General features: G+C 38.1%; 1 protein-coding gene across 2 annotated transcripts in view; it reads left to right on the top strand.

Annotated features, from left to right (window-relative positions):
• The window catches only part of SLC9A9 (solute carrier family 9 member A9), a 542,979-nt gene that overhangs the window by 255,625 nt on the left and 265,793 nt on the right, over positions 1-21,561 (top strand). For both annotated transcript variants that reach the window (XM_080822667.1, XM_080822668.1), the window contains exon 9: positions 13,058-13,146. In XM_080822667.1, coding sequence (XP_080678793.1) covers positions 13,058-13,146 — 89 coding nt within the window. The remainder of the gene's footprint in view (positions 1-13,057; positions 13,147-21,561) is intronic.

Below are 21,561 nucleotides of genomic sequence, written 5' to 3'. Positions count from 1 at the left end.
ACTCTTTCCCTAGGATATGATCCTTTAGGAGGGAGATAGAAGGGTGTATGTCTGTTGGCACCTGTTCTTTCCAACAGCAAAGCCCTGTTGAAATCCCCTATTTATTCCTGACACAGATTCCTGGGGCTGCCTTTTTGCTTCTTTTCTGAGAGCTATTACTCTTCCCTGCAGTAAATTCTTTCCTGATTACAGTAGCCAAAATCAGTGTTTATTGCTTGCAAACAAAGAATCCTAAATGGTACAAGGGAAGGAATAATCCATGATAGATTTCCACAAAAGAAACTGCATAATTTGGTGACAGATCAGAAAGGAAAAGAGGCTCAAAGACAATGCAGCCTCTAGGCTAGGACACTTGGGACCCTCTTATGCCAGATGCACAGTGATAGCCAAACAAAAAGGATCAAGCTTTTAAAGACAATTTGCACAGTGTTCATTATCATTTTCGATTCAGCTTCTTATAAGATTCATGATGAACACTTCACTGTGAGAGGGGCTTGCTCATTACCGCATCTTCTGCTTTCACTTTCAGTTTTACTAATTTGATGATGATCATTTGATTTATTTTGATTATCTTTTACTTCAAGGGCCACATTTGCAGCCGCCTCATCTCAGTCACTTGGAAATTGCACCTGCAAATGCTCAATAGCCACATAGAAGAACTTAGTTTTATGGGAACGAGTGGCTTTTTAGACATGCAAATGAAGGTTGGCAGTTCTATTACCCAGAAATTTGATTCTCTGCTCTTGGAAATATACAAGTACAGTTTGAGAAAACTTTTATTTGGGAAGACTGGACGGAATGTCAAACGCAAGTGAGAAGTCTTTCTAGAGGATGAGAGTGTATAGATAGAAATGGACTTCAGGGAGTTCTTACAAGCCAGGAGAGCATAGAAAGAGAATGTATATGGATGTGTCTGCCCTACTTACAAAATCAGCCACTTTAAGGGTATGTCTCTGGTTTCTGGATCTTTGGCTCACTGGCTGAGGGACTGGGATAAGTCATCTAGAAATTGGTATCTCAATTTTCTTTACTGCTATGGTAAAAGGATTTTATTATTTTGTAATGGAGGGACATTATACATGTACAAAATTTTGGCTTTTGAGTAAATACATGATCCCAAGGTATTCTCTCTATGAGGTACCTGGTACACATGCATACCTAATTTCTGATCAGGTAGAATTTTTCTTGTGGAGAGTTCTATTTTCTAAAAGTCACTGGGTTACTGAGCCATTACTTTAAATTGAATATTGAAAATAATTCAGCAGTATTATTTATAGCATAATCTCTAATGGAATTGAATCCTGTCATAGAAGCTGCTTTTCAGTTTATAAAGATAACCAAAAAGCACAGCTGGACAGGTTGTTTGAAAATTCATTTTTATAATCTGTTTCCCAGCTGAGACTTTGGGGGTCAGGTTTTTGCCAGAAGCAAACTTTCAGGGACTGTCATTAAACACCAGAAGAGTAAGATTTCTAATGGCAACATTGACACCATGTCTAATGATTTCTCTGCTTCCAGGCATGGCTGTAATAAAGGCAGCTTCCATTTTTAGATTCCTGGGGCATATTTTACATCCACTGAAGGCAAAGGAGGAAGAGAGAGGCCACTGGCATACCTCGTTTTCTCATACAAGAAGTTAAATAGTATAGCTTGCTATTTATTCACCTTAGAATGAGCTCCACCTAAGAAAATCAACATATAAAAACCTGAAAGAAGAAAAAAGTCCTGATTATTAAGTAATGCTATCGGGCTTTCTGGTCTGATTCCAGGCAGTAAAACACTCTGAGAATTTTATTAAGTATAGTAGGATGAAATTATATGATGTTCTGGCCCATTTCCTAGGGAATTGACCAAAATGTCTGAGAGAGGCACTCAGCACACACAGACAGCAGACACAATATTAACAGTTAATTGGTCTCAATCCCATCACCCAGGAATGTTCTCCTGTTGCTCTCAAGTGACAAGGGCCTAATTACATTGTCATGATAAGCAAAAGTTGACACTTGGAAGCTCAGGTTCTGCTTATCTGTCAGGTCAATTCTTGAAAGGTTCTTCTAGCTTAAGTAGTCAGGAAAAGGAGAACTTGGGAAAGTCTTTCTTATTTACAATAGACAAAAAAGAAAGACCTCCAAATAAAATGACTATTACTGGACATGTTGAGACTTCGCTGGATCTGAGTAAGTTGGCTTATTACATCTTATCTCCATCATCTCTCAACTTGGGAAAAAAAGTTGACTGAAACTCTTAAGTAGGCTTTAGCTTAGAGGTGAATGTGTTCCATTTGGCTTGCCAGCAATGCACTACATGATGCAATGGAACATATATTTCTAGATCTCAGTAAATAAAACAAAACACTGGGAGGAGACTTGGTTTGAATTGCTTCTTAAAACAAATCTGGTCATTTTCAGCTTCTAAGAACATGTCATTAGGTGACATCTCTTTGCTTAACACTGCTCATGCTTCATATTGTCAGAACCATGTGAATCCAACTTAATTAGCCAACAATTCACCAACAAATGAGTGCATTGAGTGTTTTCCAAGCCAAAAATAAAACCTGGAGACTCAGAATATTAGGCATTCAAACTGTAGTAACAGGCATCCAAAATTCTCAAGGGGATTAGTTAACCAACACAGTGAACCAAGGGCAAACATACAACGTTGCCACCTCAATAAACACAGGTGTAAAGTACATCTCCTTGCATAATAACTCATTAAATCACACCTGCATTTTCTTGAACTGAATAGCTCATCATTTCAGTGTTCAAACAACCTTGCACAAGCAACTTGAGTAGTGGACAAATTTACCCCCGCTTTTTTCACTGTAAGTGTTTTCAGTCGTTATTTAATGTTTCCTTATGGGGCCAAGAGGCATAGGAGGGAAAAAAATGCTTTCTTTCTCAAAAACCCATTTTCTTCATAGGCATGTAGAAAATTGTCGGAAGGTAGATGGCACAAATATATAGCACGTGGATGAAGGAGAAAGTACAGTCAAAGATAATTCCCAGGTCCCTATAGCAGCTTGATCAATGGTTCATTCCTCCAAAATGGGAATATAAGTGAGTGAATACATGCAATAGAAAGGGAGACACAAAAACTATTTCATTAGAAAGTCTTCTGGATTCTACGCAAATATGAAAACTACATGGAAGGGTATGATGGGCAATTGGACATGGACATCTTGGGTGAGGTTTTTCATTAGCCATTTAGGTGACTCTGGTGCAAATGTGTTAGCTGACTCCAAGGAAATGAAAACTGAAAAGAAGGGTAAGCTTGATGAACACCAAGTCCTGAGACAGAATAGCAGCGATATAAATGAAAAAGTGTTTTTTTCTTCTTTTCCAGACCCCAATTTAATTTGCACAAATACCCACTGCTATATTTTGAATCAGATTTTTGTTTTAAATGGAAATTTATAAACCTTGCAACATAGAGGGGAAGTAACTCTTAAATGCATGCCTACACCGCATTGGGGAAACCAGGAATAAGAACATAGATTCGTGCTATTTTCTATATTGATTTTCTTATATTCCACAGACTCATGATTAATCTGCCAACTGTGGCATTGCCAAATATGGTGAGCTAGACAGTAATTGTGCTCTTTGGAAACTTGGAATCTTTCATATTCCCTGAAGGAGTTTTCCATTTCTTTAAATCTTTGACTTCTCAGTTCCAGGTTCACATTCAGCGGTGGTAGTAGGAAACCTGTCAAAAATGTCTCTTTTTACTAGATCAAAAACAAATAAAAGCGTGGCATGTAAAAATAACCCATCAACTTTAAAACCCCACAGAGTACCATCTGAAAGCAAGACACATTTTTTCTTTCTTTCTTGTTCTCTGTGTTCTGATAATATAATCAATATATCCTGTCCAAAAATGCAATATTCTTTAGTCTTAGAAACCCCTCAAGTCTGCATTTAATGTCAAAGAAAATCATGCTCCTTGTGACAGACGTTTATTTTTCAGCTTCTGTATCTGAAGGCTTCATCAACTTTTAATGAAAAAAGAACTACTGAATAATGTTATCAGGAACAAAGAGTGTAGGTGACAATCAATACTCTTGAAAAAGAAAATTTAAATATTAGGAGAAAATGGACCCTGCCACTAATAAATCCAGATAAACATCTATTTGTATGTGAGGATCAAAAACTAATTTCTCTTGCATTCTCTTTTCAAAGCAGAGGAATATTTTTTGAAATAGAGATTCGTTCTCTGACCAATCTGCCTTTCCAGGCCTGATGCCTGTGGGCACTGTTATGGGAGTTGGGGCAATACAAAGAGGGAGGGTGTAGACCCAGTGCTTAAGGAGATCTAGGTCAAGAGGGAGACTCCTGGTAATCTAACTGACAGGAGGTCAACGTGAAGCTGAGGGGCCCCATGTAATTCTTCAATTCCATATATGCAGAACTTGAAGCAAATGTAAAAACTGATCCACTCAAATCACAGACATTTAAGATTGAAAAGTACTTAGAGATCTTCTAGAGCAGTGTTTGCCAGAGTCTCTTGACCCTTATTGGCCAAAAATAAAATAAAATAGCTTTATCATTCCCTTATTTGCAGACAAGTATAATTTTGCCCACAAAAACACTTACATACTTGAAAATACACAAAATGTTTAATTAAAAACTGATGTTTTTGTATTTTCTTCCATCTTTCAATGGGTTTTCTTGTATATTCCAACTTAATGAATACTAATGCAGACCATCTTCTTTAATTCATTGAGAAGACGACAATGGACCAGGCAATGAATTTAAATTGCACAAGTCATCCAAGTGGATGAACTGCAACCAGATAGTTCCCAGGCCTCTTGATGTCCAACGTAGTACATTTTTCCTTATATAATTTACAGTCACACACTGAACCTGGATCATGTAAGCTTATATTTATATATATGCCTAGACATAGACATAGATAATATTTAGTAGTGCAAATGCTCTCTGAAAGGGTCCAGAATTGGGAATCAAGGACAAGAGTGTACATGGCACTCTATTAACCATATGTTAATTGTCCTATGAAAATTGATCTCTGTGGAAAGAATGTACTTGCCAGCAGAATCATTATTTTTCCCAAAGAATTATGGATCTCCTCATGCTGTTTCCTAAATTTCCTTGCTTGCCAATTAATTTGAATTTAACTGTGTACTTCTTTGTGGTTTCTCAAACAGCTCTTTTAGCTAGTGTCATAAAATATTGGTTCTAGTTTTTGTTTAAAATTGCACAAGTGAGTCCCTACAACCAGCCCTTTCAGGATCTTGTACACTACTAAAGTCTCACTGTGCAAACAGTGAAAGGCAATCTTGTGTATACACATGAGTCAGAAAGTATTATTATATTTTCTAGGCCACTTCTTGATTTCTTTCAGAGCTCCTTTTTATTTCAGTTCTCGGATATTTGTGAGCATGTTCCCCTCTCTGTGGACTCAGATGTATGTACTTGATTCCATTCATCATTGCCACAGGACCCCATAAATAGAACTTGAATCCAAAATCTTAGACATGCAATGTAGCAATTGCACTTAATGATTGCTTGTTTTTGCAGCAGAGATGGAAAAAGAATGATCAGTTTTTATTTTTGTTGGGAAGAAAAATGTAGTAATGTTTGCCTGCATAGGACAGACATACTGGATGTTTCATATTTCTGATTTTTATAAAAGAACTAGTAAAACATGTAAGATAAATGCTTTTGTGCTTATAGCAGTTAGTTTGACAATTAATACAGTTTAATAATTGTTTCTTTTAATAAGTTTTTTTTTAGAAAATGTAATTAATTAATTCTATTTGTATTTATGTCCTAACCTATAACTGATTAAAACCCAAAGCGTGCAGTTAAACTGCATGTTTCTCACATATGCCCCACAGTCTCCTGCCTCTCTCCCTTCACTCACATTGAATTCCCTACTCCTGACTCGGCATCCTCAAAGTCTTGTCATCTTTCAACATGCCAAATACCTCAGAATCTTTTAGGAAAATTTTTCCCATTTTTTTTTTTGCACCTTCCCCAACCCAAAAGAAATAATAATCTCTCAGGATTTCTGTTTTCTTGTCACCAACTACATTATACCTGCTATTAGATGTCTTTGTGTACATGTTGTCTCTGTGAGAAGACATAAAGCTGCTTGAGGTCTAAGACCAGCTTTATTCATCCTTGTGTCCCCCATAGCCATAACCTGTGTTTGCTCACTGAATGACCTCCATAATAAATAGGATTTGAGTAGATGATAGCAGATACCCAAGATAACTTGCAAAAATCTAGTACCTTAACTATAGTATTACTGAAAATTGTCTAAGTTTGGATTATTAGGAATAAGGAGCACATTTTCATTTGGTTTTTCTTGACACAGGAATTACTGTAGAAGAAATGGCAAAAAATAATGATTAAGGGTATAGAATATACAAGACATTTACTAGACCCTTTGTACTTCTTCCCCCAGCAATGTATTAAACAGGAAGTATTGTGTCTATCTGTGGAATCAGCTAAGTTATTCCTTCTTTTCATGTCTTCTTTCTTTCATCTACTTCTAGTAATTATAGTAAAATCTAGGATGTACTTATTAATGTTTATTTTATGAAGCATGTTAATATCCATGATATAGCTTTATACTGAGAACAGACCTCTAAGACAGATTCGATACTATCCAAATGAGAAAATTGACTCTTGGATGGGTGAAGCCAATGGCCAATGTCACCCATTTTCTACCTATAACCATAACCAGAGAATGGCAGCCTGAGAAGGATGGACCCCAGGCCCTGAGAGGCATAAACCACACAATTACTTTATAAATCTTAATTTTACTGACCAAATTTAGGTCTTATATGTTCTCTTTGACCATTTTGTTTTCATTTTTCTTTTATTGGGTTTTTAATTCTACTTTCTTTGGGTCCATTATTATGTCTGTTGTCTACCTTCTTGAGGTAAATCTTCCAATTCTTTTTTTTTTCCCCCTAATGGAATGCATACAAGTCTGCAAACTTCCCTCTGAATAATCTGGTTTCATCTCATTGGTTTTGATAAGAAGTGTACTCTACACTCACTGTTATTTATTTCTACATAAGCTCAAATTGCAAATTTGATTTCATCTTCAACTCCAATTTCATCTAGAAGAACACAGTTAAAAATCCCTAATGGATACATTTTTGTAGATATGCTTTTTTTGTTAATTTCCAATTTTATAATATTGTGATTGAGGAATGTGATTTATTTGCTTTTTTCTGAAGGGGAAAACTATTAAACAGTTTGATAGAAAAATATATTATCAATTTTATTCCAAATTTTCCATAAATAATACTAATATAAAAAAAATTTAAACTCCTCAAATGTCCTTGATAGATAATTGTTCCATGAAACTGAAATTATTTTATGGAATCATGTCAATTCTGGAAAGTTATGGAAAGAAAAATAGAGACTAAAAACACAGGAATATAATTTTAAAACTTTTTGTATAGTTAGTAAAAAACTTTTTGGACCACACAAGGTCAAAGCAAGCCATAGAAGAGGTGGTGAACTGAGACTTAATACCAAAGCGTTGGTCAGAGATTTGCTTCTCAAAGTGAGATGCTAGGATCAGTGGCGCAGATATCCCTGGTAGTATAAAATGCAGAATCATGGGCTCCACTTCAAACCTACTGAAGAAGAATCTGCATTTTTCAAGATTTCCAGGTGATTCCAATGTACATTAACATTCCAGAGGCATTAGGTGGAGTTTTGAAATCTCTCTTGGGCCATATTCTTGGGCCATAGCTGAGCTTTCAGGTGGGGTCAGGAAGATTCTGCTGTAGGGGGAGGACAGTAGGATATGCTGTAAATTAAGCATAACCAGGAAATGACAAGGACAAGCAAAACAGAGGGGGAAGAAACAGCAAGAGAGAAAAGAAAGGAAGTGGGTTTCTCTGAGGTGAGCTGCATCTGTCACTTGGACACCAACATCAGAATTCACCGTATTCAATGTCCTTTGACCTGAAAGTTTGTGGTCTAAAGACTCAGAAACATCTTTTTTCTACACAGAAGAGACTTCCTGAGTTTATCTTTAAATCTCATAGCTCACTTGAAAAAAATTAAGTTTTTATGATTAGAAGGTATGGTAATGATGTCTTTTAAAATTTTATTTTAGAAGAGTTGTCTCCCTAAAAGGATATTTGATGGTCCAGAAGTTTATTTTGTCTTTACCTTTTGAGAAAGTTAAGCTGGGCCACCTCTACTCAAATGTCTAAAGGTTTCATTTGGAACCAGCATTAGTTCCTCATCCTAAAAAAAAATAAAGGTTAAATTGAGATGTTAATCCTAGTGAATTAATAAAATAGTATATAGGAAAATGATAGACCCAGAGAACTGGAGGATATCCAGACTCCTTTTGAAAAGAGTTTTTTCCCCACAGCAGCTCTGGCAGATTATCATTCAAACATTTGGTTTGGCCCAAAAATCTCAAATGATAGGGAACTTCTCACACTTCAAGGCAGCCACACTATAGGATAGTGCTCATATTTTGGAAAGATCATATGATTGGGAGTCAGAAGACATGTGTCCAAGTATAACCCAAGCCTCTTTAATAGTTCTAGGCCTAACTTATTTCCTTCCCCCAAGTCTCTTGTTCTAACCTAGTGGCTCAAACTCACACTTTTTTAAAATGACAATTTTAACCATAAGTAGGATTGAAAGGAGACCGAGTCTAGTCCTCTGGGACTTGGCACAGCATCTCAGCTGCCACTGGCATCCCCCATTGTCCAGTTATGACAGGACAATACAGGGAAAATCTTACTTCCAGGTGACAAAACTTCAGTGGTTTCCGGGAACCGTCAATGGTTAGAATGAGAAGGGACACACAAGTGAGTACTGGTCGGGATTCAGTCAGGAAAAGAGAAACCAGCTGGCTATGCCCAGAGTTTAATGCGGTAGATTAGGCGTACAGATGGTAGAGAGTTGAAAAAGTACAAAGGGGGCACTGAGGCCATACAGGTAGTAATTGCCAGAAGCAAGTGTGAACCCTGGGTCAGGAGGGCCAAATGGAAGAGAATCTATAAGTTCCTAAGAGGGAACTGCTGGAGTTTTGACCCAGACCTCTGAGGTCACTGGCTGGCTATTGCTTTTTCTGAGGAAGGCCCGTGAGGCTGGAACCAACTGGAAGCTATGGTGAAGAAGCACTGCTGAGATGCCGCTCACGGGAGCAATAGGCAAGCAAGAAGGCAGCAAGGCCTTTTCTCCCCCTCTTACATCCCAGCCTCCCTCTGGGGCTCATCTCAGCAGAGCTCAGCAGGCTCTGGAGAAGGAAGATGCGGTCTGCAGAGCCCCAGCCTCAGGATCACAGGGAGAGCACAGGCAGGTGTGTTTGGAGCCGAGACACTGGTTTGCTGACTCACACAGAGAGCACCTGGTGCCCTCCATCCCCCTGCAGACCCGAGAATCTGAGATCCAGGCATGTAAGAGAGTTGCCTAGGGCCCCACCTAACAGTCGGACAACTAGTGCTGGCAAGCATAGGGATGCAAAAATACAATGACAGCTAAAATGCACTTTCCAAAAAAGATTGTATTTATTTATTTGAGAGAGAGAGAGAGAGAGAGCGAGCATGAGAAGGGAGAGGGTCAGAGGGAGAAACAAACTCCCTGCCAAGCAGGGAGCCTGATGTGGGACTCAATCCTGGGACTCCGGGACCATGAGCTGAGCTGAAGGCAGTCGCTCAACCAACTGGGCCACCCAGGCACCCTAACATGCACTTTTGTAAGAGAGAAAACCCTCAACTCTGAATCCACTTAAGTGGCAGAGAATTTAGAGGTGTATTTAGATGAGACATTTTCAAAATATGTTTTGGCTTGTAAAAGTCATACTAATTACAGTAATTTGTGTGAGTTAATTAATACTAAGGTATAGAATTATGATTATGTAGGCTAATACTGAAGGTTAGATCAACTCAGTTGTTATACTTTAATTACAACACCAAGACTCTGGTCATATAGGCACACTTTTCATTTGTTTGTTTGTGTGATTCATCTGTATACACAACTCAAAAAAAAAAAAAAAAAGTATTAGCAGAGGCATTGTCTGCTAGTGTTCTAATGGAAGCAAGGAAACGAAACCAGTGGAGCTACTAGAGAATGTATCCTCAAACAAGATACCAGCCTCTTTGGATATATAATCTTCATCATCATATCTCAATTTCTCTGGGACATTAGAAATGATATTTTTTAGATGGCTTAAGATTACCTTAAAACATTCACAGATGGACTGATACAGGTAGTAAAGCACGGGGAGTTTGTTAGATTTTGAAATCTTAGTTCTGCCACTTTCAAGGTGACCTTAAGTAAATTACTTTTGTTTCTTACTTGTTACATGGGAATAGGAATATGCATTAATTTATTCAGCAAATATTCCCTGAATGCCTACACTGTGCCTGGCTTTGCTCAGAGGGTTAGGGACCAATGAATCCCCCTGCACTCAATGAGCTTTCCTTTGCCATTCTGGAAGGCAGAAAATAAACACAGGAATTTACAAAATGTTAGGTGGCAGTAAATAATATTAAAAAGAACAAAGAAAGATAGGCAAGTAGAGAATGATGGAAGGGATCATTTTTATAGAATGCATGCAGAAGATGTGTCTGAGACTGTAACATCTTAAGGGAAGGAGAGAGCCATGTGGATATCTGAAGAGCTTTCCAAACAGTAGGAATCAGAAACTGAAGGGCCCTGCAGTGGAATGTGCTTAGCAAGGATGTAGTGTACTGCAAGGGATGAGTATAGTAGGAGATGAGCTTAGAGACCTGTGGGAAGGGAAGAAGGGGGCGAAACCAGATCCTTAGGGCCTTTTAGTCATGGGGATCTATTACAAAGTTTAGGGAAGAGAACTGACATGATCTCACATGATCTCAACTGTCTTAAAAGAACCACTGTGGCTGGATGGAAGCTAGACTGCAGGAGCCTAACGGGGGAGACAAGGGGACCAATCAGGAATCTGTAATCTAGGCAAAAAACGACCACGGTGGCTTGGAAAAGGATGTTAGGGGAGGCAGTGTTGAGAAGCGACTGGGTTCGGGTAAGTTTCAAAGGACAAGACAACAAAATCACTGAAGTGCAGAGAGAGGAAAAGCAAAGGGTGATCCTGAATTTTGGCCTGAGCAGCAAGAAGAATGGAGATGCTATTACTGAGAAGGGCAAGACAGTAGGAAGAGCTGGTTAATAGTACTAAGCCTATTGTGAAATAATAAATCAATGCAATAGATAAGATGATGTAAAACAACAACGGTGCATTCTTGGCCCACCATAGGCATTCAGCCAGACTTAAATCCTCTCTCTCTCCTTTAGAACACTTCTTTGTTACCACTTCTTGTTCTCAGAATACATTTATGCACTACCCACACGTACTCCCACCCTTTTTATTCACCACCACTCTGCAAATCAATATACAATCCAAACGTTTCCACATCAGTGGGAGGGTCAGCTAAACCTCACCCAGAAAAATCTTCAACAGACTATAGAATCAGCAGAGATAGGTAAATTACATTTTTAAATAAGGAAAGAAAATATTTGATAACAAAACAATATGCATGGCAGTCTTCCTAGTGCCTCAAAGTACTTAAAGTGCTTCAGTACCCCTAAAGTTTCCCAGGTATTGGTTGTTTTTTAATAGAATTTTTGTGAACAGTAATACACAATGTTTATAAGCATCCTTTTCTTAGAATTTTTGAAGAAAGGCTAAGAAAATGAAATGTTACCCAAAAATCTATGGAATGCTTACTGCATATATATTTCTTGGCAAAATTTCCTAGTCATTCTGTTGCCTAAAATTTTGAAGCAAATTAAAAGGATATAAGTCATGTAAATGTCTATGCACTTGTATAAGTAAATATATCTTAGCAATACTTTATCCAAAGCGAATCCAAGTAATAACCACCGTATAAATAGAAACATACAGTCTAAGTACAAAAAAAAAAAAAAAAAGCTTGGTTCTTTAAAATTCTTTATTGTAGATTCATTTGCGATGTCAGTATTCAGTTCACATATCTCTATACTCTTAAGAATCATCAGCATTTAATTTATGAGTGTTTTTAGTTGGAAAGACTCTGCTGCTTAAAATTCAATTTGATCCCCTTGGTCTGACTTGAGGAATACTTACATCTTGTGTTTTTCCCAAAGCCCTCCTCTATGCTCAATTTCCCATAATTAATACAATCTTTAGTCCAAAGTAGAATGCCATCCCCACCAATTGCCTACCCCAGCTCAGGGCTGATAACAGAGAATAGCAGCCCAGAGACAAATAACAACGTTTGTCTCATGGTTGCTACTCCTCTATCCCCAGGGAACATCTAGTGTATGTGTGGCTTCATGTCGCGTAAAGCTGGGTCTACTGATAGCTTAAGAAATCAATCCTGCAGTCAGCCTAGAAGCAGCTGAAGGCTCACTGTAGGAAGGAAGCACACAAGAACAGACCAGCTTACCTTCAAGGAGTGTGTGCCTTGGATGTACTCACTGAGTTCTTCAGCAGCAGAAAATAGAACACCCAGCTTTGTCAGGGAGGCATAGGGCCAAAAAGGACCTTTCTCTCATGCTTGGCAAGTCAAGGCATTGGCAGGGGCAACAAAACCCTTATAGATTTCTTAAGTTTGTGACTCATAGTTTTCAATACTAAATTATGTATGACGGGAACCTCTTCAGGTTCCTCAGGGTACCCAGTGAAAAGCAAATGTTTGAGTGAGTGTGCCAGCATTTAGGATAAAATTCAAAAAAGCAGTTGGCACTAGCTATGAGAAGACCGGAGTTGCCCACATAGTCTTTTGTTCATGTTTCCCCAAGTATAACTTTCTTAACTCATGACCAGAGAATCATTTATCCTCAAGAAGAATGTACTTCTTAATACTTTTCTTTAGGTTAATCCTGTAGGACCCATGTTTAAAACAAGTAGAAAGGTATACACCAATACAAGATCCTTTTAATTATGAAGAACTGACAATTATGGTAATTATTAGCAGTTTTAACTCTACTGACATCAAGTTCCCCTCTTCTTCTAGCTGATGTGGCCATGCCCTTTGTATGAGATGGGAAAGAAAATTGGTTTTGACTGGTATGTTTTTGAATTTCAGGAATAGTTGCTGTCCTCTTCTGTGGAGTCACACAGGCACATTATACCTACAACAATCTGTCGTCCGATTCCAAAATGAGGACTAAACAGGTAAAAGAAAAAATCCACTACAGGCTTTGTCTCTTTTCACAGTGTAATGGTTATGTTGCAATTCTGCCAATGTACTCGGAAAGAATTTCATTAGTGAAGGAAGAAAGTAAGCTTAAGGCTTCATTATAGGTTGGATATTTATAGATTTTTTTTTCCTCCAGGATAACCATTAACAATTCTCTTGGTAAGCAAAAATATAGTTATAATAGTCTCTCCCTCCTGAGAAATGTGGAACATGGACTGTCAGTCTTGAAGATGAAAGGCCCACAGTTGGTAATAATTCACAGTCAACTTACATCTAAAAGCATTATAAAGCATGTGAGATAGGGTAGTTATATAGAGAGAAGGAGATGAAGAAGAATAAGGAAGTGATGTTTGGTCTTTAATTGGGTGCTTTCGCTTCTAAGTAAACTCAGCTGCTAGTTGTCACACTAGCAGAATGTATCTCCCATATGCCAAAAAACACATGTGTTTGGATATTTGTACATGAGCCTTCATAGATTCCTTACAAAAACATGCTGCACAGCCCTCTGCAGCGAGAACTATACTAGATACTAGGGATAAAAGGACATGGGATATGACCTTGTCCTTAGGGTTCATTACCAAGTCTGTTGATGAGGATAAGGATGTGAAAGGAACAATTAATTATCCATAGTGTGATACAGACTGTGATAGAAATATCTGTATACGATGTTTGGGGAGCACTCATTAGGGCATCCTCTTTAGTTAGGATTGGGAAGATGAAGAAAAAGTTTCCAGAGATGATGTCTGATCTGAAGCTTTGAAATACAATAGAAGTTAATTAGGTAATCATGTGGGGTCTAATGAAGGGTGGGGAGGTAGCGTGAAGAGAATTTGAAACCAAAGTTGAGGATGGACAAAAATCTCTGAAGCAATTGGTTGAAGCACTGTAACTAGTTCTGTGTGGCTAGGGAATGGGGTAAGGTTACAGTGAGGGATGAATCCATAGAGAGAGAGACCAGTTTATGTAAGGACATCCATAGCTTGTGAAGGAGTGTTTAAACTTTATCCTAAAGGTAATGAGGAGCATCTTAACCAACAGAAATGTATTGTATGAGAAATGTAGAAGTCTAAGTTCAAGGTGTCAGCAGGATTAGTTCCTTCTGAAGGACTGTGAGGGAGAGTCTGTTCTATTCCTTTCTCTTAGCTTCTGGTGGTTTTCCAACAATCTTTGGTATTCTTTAACTTGGAGACATGTCATCTTAATCTCTACCCTTCATATTCACATGGCATTCTCCTATGAGTGTCTCTGTCTCCAAATGTCCCTTTTTTATAAGGACATCAGCCAGATTAGAGGCCCACTCTTCTCTAGTATAACCTCATTTTAACTCATGACCCTATTTTTTACATGACCCTATTTCCAAACAAGGTCACTTTCTGAGGTATTAGGGGTTAGGACTTCAACATATGAATTTTGGGGGAGCCTACATTCAGTCCATAACAGGAAATCACTGAAGTGTCTGAAGCAAAGTGATTTTAGGATAATTGGAGTTCCATTTTAGAAATACGACTCTTGTAGACAAGAGGAGCATGGATCAAATGACATTTGTATCAGTTATCTTTTGCTGTGAAAGAAACAACCATACAACCTAACCTCAGTGGCATCCAAAAATAACATTTATTTCTTACACATCTGCAGGATTTAAGTCTATATTGGGCTTGGCTGGGGCATGTAGCAGTACCATCTGTCTGTCACTCTTCGCCTAGCAGACAAGCAAGCCCTAAGGTGCAAGTCCATTTCAAGCCTCTGCTTGCATCACATTTTCACATCCTATTGACCAAAGAAAATCACATGCCTAAGCCTATGGTCAAGAGACTGACCAGGTCAGCAGCCCACAGTGGGAGAGTACTGCAAGGTTATATGGTTAAGGAGTGTGGATAGAGAGAATAATGAAGAATTGGACCAAATGATTGCAATCTACCCCAAAATACAAATGGAGGCAGAGAATAATCTATTATAAGCCCAACAATGCTGAGGATATTTAATGTGATATTGGGACAATGGGGGTAGAAAAAGCCAAAGTGACATCTGAGCAAAATGTAATTGGCCAGGAATTCCTGAACAGTTTTTGAAGACCTACCTTAAAGCTCTAAAATGGTAATTAGTTCCCTCTGTCTTTGTCATGTCCCAAGCTTAGCAGGCTGTGACCCTACCTCCCACCTACCTAGGCCTCTCCCAGGTCACCCTTCCCCCTCTGACCATCAGGGGAATCATAAAGACACAATTACAGATTTTTTAAGGACCCACAGTTTAAAAAAAAATGATACGAATATCTAGCAACCTCCAATATAATATCCTTTTAATTATAGAGACTATAGCATTCTCTAGGGCCTAAAGGGAAATGTCTTGGGCTGTTTTTTTCTGACCTTGACTGATTCTCTGAGCATTTGTATTCTGGGGAACTGAACTCTGGTTAGGGACTTGCACTTTTAAGTCATGCTATTTAGACTGCTCAGCAGAACTTCAAAGATAACTCATCTCATGGCAAGACGGCAACCTAGCACCTACGGGAGACAAAGCCAAAATCAGTGCACCACAGCCTTCTGTTCTCTCAATGATTTGACAAGCATTCCCTAATGGACTTCCAGCATCCGGTTTTATAACGCTCTCCTTTAAGGAAGGAAATTTTTACAAGTTCATTCTTTAGCATCTGATAATTGCATCCCTCCATCTTTGTTTCCCCCTTTACCTCCCTTCTTGGGTGTCTAATTCATAGTAGGAGCTTAATGAATGCCTTCCCTTCTTCATTTCTTTTCTCTCAGGATTTGTCATTTTCTATTTCTTTTTCCTCATTATATACATATATATACATATATATATATATATAGCATATATACATATTTATACACACACGCATACCTCCATGTTCATATTTTCCACACTTGTGTACAGAGTCTGAGGTCATCCTTTGAAAGAAATGAGATCCCAGACCTTTAATTAACTTCACAGAAAAGAAGCTCATGGCCACATCTGTACCAGTGTAGCAAACAAAGCTCAAACTCCGTGTGGGAAGCCAATTACAAATTGTAAAGAGAGGTTGAGGCAGTATTATAGAGGTTACCACTTTGTCCTCTCTGAAACTGGGGAAGATTTGCAAGATATTATTTGATAATACATGGTTACAGAGAGCAGTATCTTCCTCTGTACCTCCCCACACTGTGTTCACTGTCAGTGAGAAAAGTAAAAGTAACACAGGCTCTGTGCCTCTGTCCCCGGAACTGTTAAATGGGAACAAAGGAAGTCAGTTAGTGAAGTCTAGGGACATTCTATGAAAATCTACTTTGTATTATAAAATTCAAAGGTGATATGGTTTCTAAAGAAATTTTATTCATGGACTGGGCCTGTATCAGCTAATCCAATAGCTACATCTGGATACAAAGACTTTTGAGAATTATATATCCTTTATAACTTCAAGAATTAGAGTGCCTTTTTAAAATTACATTTTCACTTTAAAATATGTTTTGTGAATTGATTTTCACTCCAACCTATGAAAAAACATGTAACATCACTATGTGTTAGGCACAGAGCAGCATAATAGAGACACTTGGATGCTGTTACTCACTGCAAGGATTTATATTTTGATAGCAAATCATTCTATTAAGGACTATATGAACATGTGCAGCAATCCCTTTCCTTAGACTTGTAGTGATTTGCTTTCTTTAGGGTATGCACACCTAGCCCTAGAAATAGACAAATACTGTAAGCCCTGACTCTTGCCCCAGAAACTGAATACTGCTGGAGGTACTCAAGGTGGACATCAGCACATAGCAGTATGTGAGCCTAGAGGTCTCACCTTGAACCGTCAAGAAGACTCCATACAGACTCCATGATACTACTCACACAGACCCAACCTGCCTTCCAACCCTTTCCTCCTTCGAGCCCTCACTTGCTAACCTGGCCTAGATGCTGATAATCTGGGCCAAACTCTAGGGTGTTTCCAGAGCTATCTTTACCTTGCCTGAGGCTGACTTGCAAAACCATGCACTTCCCTACCAACCCTTTTAATACCTAGAATTTCTCCTTCCCTTCCTGCAGTTCCCACCTAAAAATTATTTTCAACAGATACACGTGAGCCTATAATATTTTTAAATAATGAACATGTATTATATATTAACATGTATGAAGTAATTATTTCATTTACTTACTACTTATTTTTTTTACCTGAGAAGTAGCTCTCCTTATTTTCACTGTTTACCTTCATTCATTTAACTAACATTTTTTGAGAGCCTATTTTGTGCCAGTCACTGTTCAAGGTGCTAGAGTAGAAGAGGGCACAAAAAAGAATTTATTCTAGTAGAGGATGTATTTTTTTGTAATCAGAATAAATATGCTAGATATGTAGTGTGTTTATGGCAAGTCATAAGGCCAATAATAAAGTAGAGAAGGGAGTTAGGAGTGTAGGTATGGGGAGGCAGGTTGCAATTTTAGATGGGGTGGTCAGGGAAGTTCTTAATAAGAAAGTGATACTTGAAAGAAGTAAAAGAGAGAGTTATGTGGACATTTGGAGCAGAGCTGCCCAGAAATTGAGAACAACAGATATAGAGGCCACCTGATGCAAAATGACCAATGTGGACCAGGAGGGAATATGACAGACTGTTATCAAGGCAGTGACACGGACAGGGCATGGAGAGCCTAAACAAGGTGAAGAAACACTGGAGGCTTTTAAGTAAAGGCATTGCATAATATGATTTAAATTTTAAAGAATGGAGGTGTCATTTATTAGTCGAAGAGCACTGCAAGACAGCAGGTTTGAGGGACAATTCAAGTAGAGAGCTGACTTGTTACATTTGAGATGTGTTTTGGTCAATAAATGGAGCCATTGAGTAGTTTGTTGAGTAGCTCCATAGAATTCTGGAGTTCAGGAGAGTGGTTGAGGTGAGAAGTATAATTTTGGAAGTCATCAGCATAGAAATGATATTGAAAACATGAAACTAGATGAAATGTCTAAGAGAGTAATGGGGAGAGATCCAGAAATCAAGCCTTGAGTCACTGCAATGGTAAGACACCGGGCACAAGCAAAGGAGCTTGAGAGATGTAGCCAGTAGGGAGAAGGAAAATAAAGAAAATATGGTGTCCTGGAACTCCAATGAAGAGAGTGTCTCAAAAAGGAGCATGATGAGTTATGACAAATTCTGCCAAATGGTCGAGTAAAATGAAGAACATGAACATCATTGATGACATTGATAAGAGCCATATTGGTGGAGTGTTAGGGTAAATGCCTAATTATAATAGGTTCAAGAGAGGATGGAAGGAAAGAAATTGGAAACTGCATTTATGGACATGTCTTCCAAAGGAGTTTTGCTGGGAGCAGGGAAATAAGATGCTAGCTAGAGGGAGAAGTGAGGCTAAAAGAAAAATCTTTTATTTTTAAGGTGGAAAAATAGCAGTACTTTTGTATGATGATAGGAATAACCAGAAAAGAGAAGACTGTGTGGTAGCAGGTTTGCCAAAACTTGAAGTGGCAGAGGCAAATTTTAAATTTAGATCTTTTGACTTTGTAGTTCAAACTATTTTGCCTGTTAATAAATATGTTTTTCTTCTTCAAAGATTTTATTTATTTATTTATTTTCAAGATTTTATTTATTTATTTGAAAGAGAGAGAGAGAAAGAGTACATGAGCAGGGGGAGGGGCAGAGGGAGAGAGAGAAACAGGCTCCCCACTGAACAGGGAGCCTGATGTGGGGCTTGAGCCTAGGACCTGGGGGTTCATGATTCCAGGACCTTGGGGTACATGGCCTGAACCAAAGACAGATGCTTAACTGACTCTTCACCCCAGTAAATATTCTTTGATTAATAGATGCAATAGCAGGAATTGTGGGGCATAGCATCATTTATTCAATAAATCTTGAATGGATAGATAGATGAATTAAAGAATAAATGAATGGTGATCTTTATTATACTTTAATTTAATTAAGATAATGAGTCATTTATCTTGTATTTAATTTGATAATCTTTGAAAACCTGGCAATCTTAGTGCATTTTAATTTTTTTACTAAAGTATAAATTGGGGTTGACATGGATATTTTCATGCAGTTGTTTTTGAAAAGCCAGATTCTCTGTCTAGCATTTAGGAGAAAACAATGGCATCTTCATTATAGCACATTCTTTCCAGATGCTTATTTTATTTCTATTCCACCCAGATGATATTTTGAGTATTTATCATTATTGAATGGAAAGGCAGCAATGCAGATCCAAATTTATATTTCCAATAAGAAAATGGTGCCAAGTTGGATGTGCTGTGCATGACTTTGTAAGAAAACTCAAGCAAAAGATCTGGGATGTGGGAGAGGTCAGATGATATGGTAGAAAGAAGACCGAGAGTCCAGAATGCTGGAATTTGCCCCTCATCTCTACAACTAATGGTGGAGGCCTTGGATAATTAATTTAATACCTGTGAGCTTCTGATTTCTCATTTGTAAAGTGAATGAATGACCTATATGACTGAGTTTTAGGGATCATGCTTTAAACCTAACATCCTTGACGTTACCATCAAGTTATCCATGTTGTGATGTTATGTTATGTTATGTTATGTTATGTTATGTTATGTTATGTTATGATGTTACCAAGTTATCCATGACTTGATATAGAGCATAAGACATGCATCTGGTTCCTTCTCCCAGACTAGGACTGGGCAGAGATCACTTACTTACGGACTGCAATGCATGAGGATGAGGGCAGGAGGAGATCCAAGTTTGCCATTGATCTTGAGGAAAAATCGTTGGGTAGACCATGTTTAATGAATTGTCAAATCAAATCCAAGGATGAAGCAATCAAAAACCAAAGTCCCCGGTTCATCCTGAGGTGAAAAGTTTCACTGAGGGCTGGGTATTTCCTATGGAAATCTCTCTGTTTCTGAGTGGTTGTAATGGCTTTTCCTAAAGACTGTCTGTATCCTTGAGGTGGAGAGTACAGAGCTAATTGCTCCCACTGAGTCTCAAAATCTGACCAAAGACCTTTCCAGCTTTTCAATTCAAGCATGGACTGATGGTGGACTAAGCGCCACTGAAGATATCATGCTAGAAGCCAGTGAGACAAAGACAAATAAGACCCAATTCTCATCCTTAGGAGTTCCTGATACAGCAGGGGACACACATTTGCATAGACACACATGTGCACACACATGTATATGCACATGCTAGCACACACATGCACAGACAACAATCCCACATGACAAATGTTAACACAGAGAGATGTGCAACAGGTCATGGGAACCAGATGACTGAATTGCTTCCTGGAGGCAAGGTGTTCATGGGAAGCTGATTGTGGATTGGATGTTTGGATAATTAGAAGATTAGCAGGCAGACTTCATGGGGGATGAAAGCAAAGTAGTGAACTCTGACTGGGGTACCCTTGTGTAAGTAGGTAGGAGTATGTTGAAGCCGCTGATATAGGTTGGGGAGCAGAAAGGGAAGGATGTGGGAGAGAGCTGAGAATTAAAATGAAGAGGTGATTTCAGACAGAACTTTTAGTGTCTCACTGTGCTACATTTAGGAGAACTGTATCCTATAAGGCTAATAACTGCCTAAGGCTTTTAGGCATAGAAATGATGATGATAATCAGATTTGTGCCTTACAAAGATAATGAAGATAGCATCACGAAGGTAATGACAGCAATCTACGACATCCATCTCACTGCTCACCACACTTCCTTTGGATAAACTACTTATATATATAACATCTAAATTTATCTTAACCTTCTGTACCTCTAGACCTATTTTTGTCCTGTCTAACTTCTTTGGATGTTGTGTTCTATATGAAAAGTTATGGAAATTTGCCATTTGATTTTTGCCTTAAACTTAGGAGTTCATTAAATACTTGCTGAATTAATAAATAAATGAATGAATGAATGAATTATGACCATTAATATTCCAAGACAAAAAATAGAGGGGAAACAATATATGCTAATTAATGGTTTTATTTAATTCTGATATGATGCATTAATTTAAATGTAATGAGTTGGATGCATAAAGCAAATATCTAGGGAAATCCAGAGATACTGAAAGAAAGATCAAGCACAATTCCATCACTTGTGTGAGTTTCCTGCAGTGTACCTCCACCTTATTGATTTGCATTACAGTGGTTTTTGATTATGGTTTTGTGCAATTTTTCTCCGTCAGTTTTAACAAAAGCAGGCACGTTCCATCCCAGTTACCTGTTCCAAGGCACAGTGGAGAGAAAGAGAGAGAGAATGTCATGGGCAACAATGCCCCTGCTTCCCTGGCTTTTGAGAAGTAAGATCAAAGATATCTTCATAAAGCATAGAATTGCCTTTTTTATTTTTTTTACTCTAATTACATTTCTTTTGTCAAGATTTCTACCACTTTTCTTCTTCCTTTCATTCAAAGTACCTTTAAAAATGCCATCCTAGAAGAGTTGAATTTATAAATGATGGCA

Source organism: Martes martes, assembly GCF_963455335.1.
Source record: "Martes martes genome assembly, chromosome: 1".
Classification (NCBI taxonomy): Eukaryota; Metazoa; Chordata; class Mammalia; order Carnivora; family Mustelidae; genus Martes; species Martes martes.
The sequence above is the reverse complement of the archived record's forward strand: the minus strand, read 5'-3'. Positions and strand labels throughout refer to the sequence as shown.